The sequence below is a fragment of the Achroia grisella genome, unplaced genomic scaffold, assembly GCF_030625045.1.
Source record: "Achroia grisella isolate CSIRO2021 unplaced genomic scaffold, CSIRO_AGI_Agris_v1 utg1179, whole genome shotgun sequence".
NCBI lineage: Eukaryota > Metazoa > Arthropoda > Insecta > Lepidoptera > Pyralidae > Achroia > Achroia grisella.
The window spans coordinates 1,419,750-1,430,543 of NW_026712591.1; the positions used below are offsets into that span (position 1 = coordinate 1,419,750).

The 10,794-nt window shown below is 32.0% G+C and overlaps 1 protein-coding gene across 1 annotated transcript; it reads left to right on the plus strand.

Moving 5' to 3' along the window:
• Window positions 1-337: 337 nt before the first annotated feature.
• Window positions 338-10,478, plus strand: LOC131852717 (histone-lysine N-methyltransferase SETMAR-like). Its single transcript, XM_059203447.1, has 2 exons — window positions 338-1,332; window positions 10,433-10,478. The coding sequence occupies exons 1-2, from the start codon at window positions 338-340 to the stop codon at window positions 10,476-10,478; spliced, it is 1,041 nt and encodes a 346-aa protein (XP_059059430.1).
• The last annotated feature ends 316 nt before the right edge of the window (window positions 10,479-10,794 follow it).

The following is a 10,794-nucleotide window of genomic DNA, read 5'->3' on the forward strand; positions in this document are numbered from 1 at the left end:
GTCACAGTTTTCGTTCCCATACTCCTCCAAAACGGCTTGACCGATTCTCATGAAATTTTGTGAGCGTATTGAATAGATCTGAGAATCGGCCAACATCTATTTTTCATCCCCCTAAATGTTAGGGGTAGTCCACCCCTAAATTTTTATTTTTATTTTAAGGCAAAACCACGTTTGCCGGGACAGCTAATACCTAGGCTGCCTTTTAAGTCTTGTCGTTTGCCAACCTCCCGCGTTTATTAAAAAAAAAAGCATTAAAAAGAAAACAAAAGAATGTTTTCAGATTGGTCGAATAGTTTTATTGTATCGTCTATTCAAAGGTGACAAGTCAGTTGTAAAAATGGAAATCACTAAGGAAAATTTGCGTGCGATAATTTTTTACAACTATCAAAGGGGATTATCGCGACTTCAGTGCTTTGAGGAAATCACTTCTGTGTTTGCTGATGTAGCACCATGTCGTAGGACTATAGAACGATGGTATATAGAATTTCAACGTGGGCACTCTAGCCTCAGTGACAAGCCACGTGAAGGTCGTCCAAAAACCGCCATGACGCAAGAGAATATTGAAGCCGTGCGGCAACTAATCCTCGTAGATCGTCATGTGACATACCGTGAGATAGAGGCATCCGTGGACATTTCAGGGACCACTGTCCAAAAAATCCTGCATGGAGAACTTGGCGTAAGAAAGTTGATCTCTCGTTGGATACCACATTTGCTTAGCGACGACCAAAAAATAGCCCGTGTTAGTTGGTGTCGCAAAACTCTGCAGCGATTCAACCGAGGAGAGTCAAAGCATGTTTATGATATGGTTAGTGGTGACGAGTTTTGGATATATGCTTACGATCCAAATTCTAAGCAGCAGTCAACTGTTTGGGTCTTCCAGGATGAGCCAAAACCGACCAAAATCATTCGCTCACGGAGCAATAAAAAAAAAATGGTTGCCTCGTTTGTGGCAAAGGGTGGTCATGTCGCCACTATTGTACTAGAAGATTGCAAGACGGTTACCGCTGACTGGTATACCACTGTTTGTTTGCCACAAGTTATCACCGAATTTCGAAAAAACAATTCAAGACGTCGTATGATACTGCACCATGACAATGCAAGTTCGTACACCGCCCGTCAATCAAAGATGTATTTGAGCACCCAAAATGTCGAAATTTTGGATCATCCGCCTTACAGCCCTGACTTAAGCCCTAACGATTTTTTTACGTTCCCCAAAATTAAGAAAAGTCTTCGTGGTCAACGTTTCAGCTCACCCGAAGAAGCTGTTGACGCGTACAAATCGGCCATTTCGACTACCCCAACTTCGGAGTGGAATAAATGTTTTAAAAACTGGTTTGAACGTATGCAAAAGTGTATTAAATGTCGCGGAGAATATTTTGAAAAACAATAAATGATAATGATCTATTAGATTATCTATACTTATTTCAAACGACACAACTTAAAAGGCAGCCCACGTAATATATAAAATTAATTGTAACAGATTCTATTAGGATTATACAACGAAATGACAACTGATTGATACGTAAAATATTAATTCCAATTCCAAAATAGATTGCAGATTGATTTCTTTACGATATAGTCTGATAACATTGTTTATAAAATTGCTATTATATTTCTAAATAAAACTTATCTCAAATACTACACAAGTTAACAATAAATATTGTTATTTTACTCAAACATAAATTCGTCTACTTTAATTGATATTAATATGACCTTTAAACCTTCATAATTAAAAAAATCTCCTGAGGGTAGAATCTAAATATTCCAAAGGAATAAAAATTTCCAAGCGTTTCAGCGATATACCAACATGAGCAAAATCATAAGAAAAACAGACGTGTTATTTTACGGAACTATGTCAACCCGCTTGACTGGGGGCGGATAAACTTTGAAGAGTACCCCGGAGGCATACCTATCCCTCAAAATATTTACCAAGATACGAGACGACGAACGGCTGAATCCTTCTTGTTTGACTGAATTTTAGGTGGCAAATCATTTTTTTAGGATACGTCATTTTGAATAAGATTAATATATCCAAAACGTTATATACTTATGTAATATTATGTTATCTGTGCTTATAATAATTGATTAAAATAATTGCCAAAAAATCTATTATTTTATTAAAAGTAATCACAAAAACATAATTAATAAGGTTAATTTTTTTGTAGGTATTATCTATATATATATATATTATGATGAAATAAGTAAATTTTTGTAAAGAAAATATTTACATTTATGCGTTTTTCGAATTATTTTTAAATTAATTGGAATGCCAAATCATTCCAATACTCTTAATTATTAATTAATAAATAAGAGTATTTAGACATTAAAACTGTTCTTTTTAATGAAATTAGGATACCACTATAATCCCGCTATTCATGTAGGTGCAATATTATGATTATAATATTATGTATGTATACATATAGAATAAAAATTAATTTAAGAAAAATAGAAATATTAACTATTACATTATCTACAGAGAGAAATTAATATCCATAAATCGTTGTAGATTCAATTACCATTTGCTTGCGGTATAACGAATTTATAAGAGTCGAGGGGTCGGCTTGTAATTTCCATGATGCGAAGGCGTTATCCATAAAATGTTGGGTGAGGCCAACTTAGTTGCTGGCGTTGGTAACAATCCTGTCCCCTGGGATAGTAATACGCAAAATGGCACAGAGATGTGGATTAGATCCGTGCACAACCCGACGCTGACTATTCTGATTTATTTTGATGAATTCTCTATTTATTTTTACCAAAAATGTACACGGTCCTATTCTGTTTTAATTTAAACATTGAATAAAAATGTCGCGTATTCCTTTTACATCAAAGACCCGCAGATCTGAATAATTTCAAATTATATTTTAATTCAATTTGCACTGTTTTTTTTTAAAGCAATCAAGAGAAAATCGAATAAACCTAGTATACTGTTCACTTGTCTACAATGAAATTTGGAAGATGCCAATGCATAATTAAAAAAAGCGCAAAATGAGAACCATCATGTTGAATTAAATTCATTTCAAATTTGATGTCACAATTTTATAGATTGTATTTATTATGCAGTGCAATGGCATTATGGTACATGCATTTTAACCGCAAAGGATATTAACCATACGATTTTCCAAGTTTTTGCTGAAAGTACCTATACTAAAGAGTAGTTTAATTATATTCTACGAGCTTATAAGCGCAACTCCGTCTGCATCACACTTACTTGACATTTATCAATATATTTCGCCCAACTTAAATAATATTTATTTAAATTACAGTTATTCTGATATATAAGTTATATTAAAGTGAAGTGTAAAGTTTAATCAAAATCCGTTCAGTATTTTTTGCGTGAAAGAGTAACAAACATCCATCTACGATCCGACTATACTCACAAAATTTTTCCGTTTATAATATTTGTAAGATTTTATGCGCAATATGTTCAAGTAATATATTTTGATTCACCTTCTTCAACGAATAAAAAGGACAAGAGAGGTATAAAATACCAGCAATAGGGGCACTAAAAGGAAAAGAAAATAATTTTGGCATGCGTACCAACACACACAGCGATGGATACTCGTAGGTACAGAGTGATTCTGTTGTTACTGAAGAGATCATAAAATACGGAGACGTAAGTATACTATCATGATAAAGTCAAGACGGTTTGAGAAACGTGATGCGATTACTCTGAAATAAAATGAAGATTCGACGATTGTAACGAAACGTGTTTATAGTTTGCAAGTATTCTGATATGAAGTTTTTGTTGAAAATCTGATTTATGTTTTTTATCTACATCAAATATTTGTAAAATAGATATATAATGTTTATATAATATTTTGGAAAATTTATGAAGTTAGATACGTAACCAGCCTTACTCGATCTTTGCCTAATGTGAGAATGGAGCTAGCTGCTTTATCTAAAAAAGTGACTGATCTTCCCATGTAGCCAGATATACCTATTTCTATATTAGATACGAGTTATTCAATAGACCGTGAGGATTTTAAATAATATAATTGATCGCAATTACCATGATAGCGTTGTTATCATTGTAATGGCGATCTTGCGCCTAAGTAAATTATTTTTATATTATTTGTTAGCAGTGATTATGTATTATCAGAAAATTGAATACTCTTAGTATTCAATTTTCAGAGTTATAGTCTTGTTTTTCCTTGAAATCTTCTCTTAGAAAGAAGGTTCTTCGATCTTAAAAATAAATTTTTCACAGGCATTTGTTTAGTTTTCATGTTGTTTTGCGTTGTATCTTAATTTTTTGTAATCTTTACTCATACACAGATATCAATCGATTATTTTCTTTGTTGTGGAAATAACTTTGCAATAGCTCTTTGTTCGGAAAACCGTAAAGTTTATAGGTTTGTATTGGCTATTGCCCCTAAGAAACATTTTATGCCACAACACAGAATAGTTTAGTAAATATATGCTCTTTTATATCCCTCATCCCCTCTCTCTTTCTCTCTCTCTCTCTTTTATATACACATATATATTAGACGGGTTTCTAAACTATTTTACTTAGAAATTAAATGTTTATCTATCTCTCTCTTGTTTCCAACAGTATCCTAAGTTGCAGACCACATGATTATTGCTAGGCGTAGTTGTTTTTTTTAATAGGTCACCCCATCTGAACCCTATATAACTAAGCTCATTTTCCTTTACAATGAACAGCAGTTATTGTTTTATTATGAAATATGTGAGAGACATGAGCAGCGAGAATAGTTATTTAAATGAGTGAAATATAAAGAGGTCATGAAACTTTTTTATTTCTTAATCATAGTATTCTTAATAATATCAGTCATGTAAATTCTTTGAGTAGGTCGCCCCGCAGTAATTCCCGAGACACGTTTTTCTCATAATCTATTTTACTGTAATGTAGAATTATCAAATTATATCTATATCTAGTTATAAAAACTTTATTGTCTTTAACTTTTTACATTGCCTGAAATTCTCTGAAAATATAGCTCGGCGCCGCCTTGTCAAGGTCACGGGTTCGATTCTACCCTACGTATTACCAGGGATATATAATGCTAGACGCACTGAAGGACATCGGGGCGACATAAATCCTGAGAGTCGTTAAAGTACTACCACCGGATCTTTTAGCTGTAGGTCTATACAGCTCAAGGTATTATACATAACTCTTTCTACCAAATTTGTACCAGATATATTAAATGATTACGGAGAAGCCTCTATATTTTAATATAGGTACTTTGGCACTGTTTCTGCATTTGAAAGACTGGAGTAAATTAATATTGTATCATAACTGGAATAATTTGCATTCAGTTACATTATTGATCTTCTGTACTGCTGTTGATATTACTAAATTATTAAATTGAATATTCAGTAGAAAAAGATAAATAACATTGCACATATAATAAGCAAGTGTTATTATTTCAATCGACAGAGTTAATTGCGTGTTAACTCTTTGATATTTTATACAAGTGAACATAACGGTGGTTCAGAACCAACATATTCATAACTACAAATGTTTTCATTCTGTTGGAATGAAAACCACAACTATCCTACATATTATGTTCGGCAGCGATATATTTCATTCATGCGTAATTATTATAATTAAAACAATTATATTTTAAATCTTCATTTTGTTTTGGTTGAAGTAAATTCGTGCTATAAATAAAATTAATAAATATTTTTGAGTTTCGTAAAAACTTCGCTTTCACAAATTGCTTATGAAGGATTTAAATTTAAATTAAGCGATTTCCATTCATTGATATTCGTTTAAAATATCCAATATTTGACTCGGAGGATTATAATTTGCAGATTGGTTCGTGACAGGACATTTGGGAATAGTATCCAGAGCGGTTCCTTTAATCTTAAGTCAAATCCAGAGCTAAAAACTGAATTAAAAGACTTGCCTTCTAATGGAAAACGCTCTGTTTAATTAGTTTTGTTAACATTGTATAATTCCAACGAGTCCGCAAATTATTTTTACTGATTATTCAAGTCGGGGTATTTATTCAAAGGCGCCTGTGTTTAGTTATAGTATTGACAATAATAATAGAATATATGTATGTGTATTATATCTACATGACTTTTATCTCAGAGTACCTATGCAGTCAGAGACGAAATTTTTGACATGCCCACATTTCACTCGACATACTATTTTCCAACGGACCGAAGAGCGTACCTAACGTTGTCTGCTAATTTAATTTTTTCAATATTATTTCCTGCATCGGAGAGTTAGTAAGCAATAAATAAATTGACACATAAAGACATTTAGTGTCGGCCAGGTTCAAATTTACATCCAAAGTAGGTCACGAGGCCTCGACTACGATGCTCTCAAATAATAAAAAAAAACTAACTTAATAAACATGACTTAATTACTGGTCGTAACTCGCGGCTTTCACGGTATCAACTTATAGAAAATTATGGTATGTAGGTATTAATCCACAACACGTTGTGTATCTCTATAGATTTCCACAGCGTAAGTTACAAACTGAACCTTAAAACTAAAAGGACGGGATGTAGGGTTGGGCTTTTTGTAGTTGATTTTATTGACATGGCTATGGCTTCATTTTACCCTGGAAAGGATCATGGGCCTTAATTAATCAAGAAGGAAAGGATTTTGTAGATTGTGTGTGGTTTACCATATAGTCCGTTGTTTCAAGTTGCCTTATTATTTCGGATATATGTAATCCGATTGAAAAAATACTAATATATTAACTATACTTTTTGCTGTAGCAGTATTGTTACAATAGTTTTATACGTGTTGTTTGTTTTGTTATGGGTGATTATGGCATTGTGCCAACCCACCTTCGTTAAATGGTTTACGCAGGCAGTACCAATGAGGATGAACATAAAGGTCAGTTAACAAATCATAGCTTTACAAGCCACCACAATTATAAGGATAGTAGACCTAATAATCTCTTAATAATCGCCACGTTGCAATGGACAATCGTCATCATTCATTCATGATGTCGCTGCTAAAATTATTTTTGTTACTTAAGATTAATAATAAGAAGATAAATAAGAGATACCAAATATAAGGTTCAAAATCACACGTTGAAAGTTTGTAAAATATTATACAGCATAACTTATGGATCCAAGCCCATTCGGGTTTAACGATGTTAAATGTATACGTTTCTAAGTACTTATGTATAATAAATATATGTTAATTTCTGGTTAGGCATATCTCATGCAATTTAAATTGTTCCCCTTCAATATGAGTGGTTTCATTCCATATTAAGCGGTGTCAATGATAATACAGCGTAATATTAATAATCTAAGCAATTAGGAATTACGGCATTGAATGGTACTTGTATGTATATTATATACAAGTTACGCATTTATTTCATACTATTTCGAGAATTTATATTGAAAATTTACCAAAATTATTATTTTTATTATGGAAATATTTTTATGCAAAAATAATAATTATTATGTAGGTCATTCTATAAATATAAAGTAGTAATATTTGGTGATTTTAATAACATTACTGTGCCAAAGTTTGTCATTGCACTGCTAGATACCTACGTATCGTAAGAGTTACGTTGCTATGTTAATTCGGCGTATTTGGTACTAGTTTTATTTCTTTTATACTGATGTTTGTTTTTGTTTTCCTGTGAGTTTATTATAAAAACTTGAGATAAAATGGTAACAGAATTTCAGACTAAAATGTACTGCTCCACCAATATGCGGGAGTACTTTGATACGAAGCTTAAAATTGGCTATTTTGGGTATGCCGATAATAATGAACGTTCGATGGCTGGTTTCCGCAAAATCGATTGTTACGCATCATCTAGCGATCATCCCAAAGCGGTGCCACAAATTAAACTTATCGTGATTAATGTTTCAATTTTAGAAACACATCAAAAAGAAAAACGTTGGCGTCAAATAAAATATTACACTTAAAACCCACCGTTTTATTATATATGACAGTATACTGCGCATTCAAAAGGTACTTACTTGCAAGTAATTTTGTAATTGGAAAAGCTCGGAGTGAAAGTAGGCAATATAATTTTCATTATTTGCAAATTACTTTACAATCCAGACCCAGTGGAGTGTTTTATTAATGAGCCACATTGCGTATTTTTACTGTTCAGAGTCCAAGCAATTAATTCCAGACCATTACATCACAAAAGGAACAAATTTAAGAAAACATTTATAAAAGAAAGGTGAGGCTTGTATCTCATTATTGTGTCTGTCTTGATAATTTAACTATATAAATCAATTAGATAAATAATAATTACAAATACATTTTCTAGTTCGCCCTGATTCATAGTTGGTATAGAAAATTATATACAGATATTCAGTTTTTATAAACAGTTTATAAGGCATATACGCATAAAAAATACCATCAAAACGAGAGATTATGTATTGGTAGCTATAATAACTCAGGTGATATTAATAATAACCTAGGACAATTCACGCAACGCCATTTAGCCCAAAGTTGAGCAGAGTTTGTGCTGTGGATACTAGAGAAGTATAGAATAGAATAGAATGAAATATTTTATAATTTTTTTATTCAATACGTAATATACATAGAAAAAATTCAGACGGATTCAAACAATATACTCATCATAAACATAAATTACCAGCTTCATAATAAACTTTAGATAATTAACATACTTCATAACCAAAATTTTATTACTGCATTGTGAAACTGTAAGTTTGCTAAGAGTATATTACTGATATAAATAAATAGCAGCATTCGTATCTTCTATGTATCTATCAACATCTATGCTTAAACTGAAATAAATACACATATCTTCCAAAGAAACTGTTAACTTCATCCGCCATTGAAACAGTGTGTATAGCTTCATTTAACTCCTGTATCTGTTAGGCTTTTTATTGGATAACAGAAGTTTTCGAGAGAGTTATGTTACTGGTAGCTATATAAATTGTGTTTTGTTCGAATAAAAGAAGAGACGACTGCTAACCGTTTACATAAACCACACAATTGTTTTACCACCAATTAGTTGTATTTATTTTCCTAACTGATACACAGTGATTTTTATTACATACAAGACAGCAATTGAAGGAACTTATGTAAGAGTGAGTTTGTTTATATTAAATATACAGGTACATGTTTTTATTATTACGAAGGAAGAGACTCTTTTCCTTTAGGTGATTTATGTGATCTTTCTTTATGAATCACGACTTTACAACAATAATAGGGAAACAATTGATTTATATATATTTTTCCTTCTAAAAACAAGAAGTAAGTGGCCCTGTTTTCAAATCAGTAAGTAATTACTGACTTTCGGAATAAATGCAGTAAATAAAATTATTATGTATTTGAAGATATGGTAAGCGTACACTTTTAGCAAAACTTTATGTACTGAATAACTGTTTACACATTTACCATAACTAGGCTCTTATGATATAATGCATTATCCGACTGGTACGCCTATGGTGTACGTTTAAAATCTATGCAGATTAGATGTTTAAAACTCATTGTAGTTATTATCTAATGTCAAATCCAATTTTTCAGAAGACTCATATATCTTTATAAATATATAAAGATATATGAGTCTTCTGAAAAATTGGTTGCCAATAGGCAACCCCTTATTATTCACGATAAAATTAAATAGTGTCTACTAAAAGAAAATAAAGAAATAATAGTGAACATAAATAATGAACTGGTCTATGTGCGAGCAAGCAACTTCTATGGCATACGAGTGCTTACTTTATACCGCGCATGATAAACTCCTTGCCTAACGACTTGAGTAGTAGGTACGTATCTTTAGTAACTACATGTGGTTGTGCAGCACGAATAACCCGCTAGAACCGGGAAATACTACACTACGGTGGGAGACCGGAGTTAAGCGTTTCCGTGTTTTGTATGATGAGTCGAGTTCCGGATGCGCTTCTCCCTCCCCCTAACTTTTTTCTTAATTCGTTCCCCTATCCACCGCTTTCACTATTTTACCATTGCAGTAGAATATAATAGAAATGTTTACCCCAAGAACCACCTTGGGGTAAAACTGGTACCAACTAGTATGATATAATAACGTTACTGGAGAATCCACCTCCGAGAGAACCATACTCGGGCTGTCCTGCACTATTCTGGGGTGGGCAATACTCCGATAGATATTGGCCAATAGATAACTGACCAAAATCTAAGTTTTACGTTTTAGCATTTTATTCTGCAATTGACTGCCTTATCTCGCTCTTGGACTGAAACGTAAGCTGCTTGGTAGCTGAAATACGAGACACTGTATCCACCCTACAATACAGTACAAATTGTTAAATACTTTAAAATGCAAAGTCAGAAAATAAAAATATAATAATTAAGTAAATAAAAGTAGCTTATCAGAAAAAGGACGTTAATGAAATAAATAGTTTAAAATAAGTAAATGTCAAGGGGAAGATAAGAAAGATACATAACAGCGCTATGATTGCTTACAAACTGTATTAAACAACATCAAGGTCTGAAATTTATGGAATATAATTAACAAAACATTTACTTTTGTTTCAGGTATAAACGCGTTATTTGTCTTGCAATACTTGCGGCGCTGCTGTAATTTATTCTGTGCTTTGGTTAACGGTCCAGTTTACGGTAAGTTGAAGTATACAGTACTCGTATGTATTCTATATCTATTCTACGTTTTGTTTGTTATGTCTATCTATGTTGAGTATATTTTAATATTTTATTTATTTTTCTAATATATACTTAAAAATACAGTAATAAAATAATCATAATTAGTATATAAATAATTTACCTAAACATATCGTATATTAAGAAACCAAATTTAAATATGATAATTAACTTTGAAACAGCATCATATATTGATGGAGAAGAAATAAGATTTTAATCGTATTGAAAATGAGAATAAAAGA

Excerpts from the sequence above, each read along its gene's own strand:
- LOC131852717 (XM_059203447.1), top strand. The coding sequence starts at position 338 with ATGGAAATCACTAAGGAAAATTTGCGTGCGATAATTTTTTACAACTAT. Across the intron at positions 1,333-10,432 it reads AATAAATGTTTTAAAAACTG|GTATAAACGCGTTATTTGTC; the intron begins GTTTGAACGTAT and ends CTTTTGTTTCAG.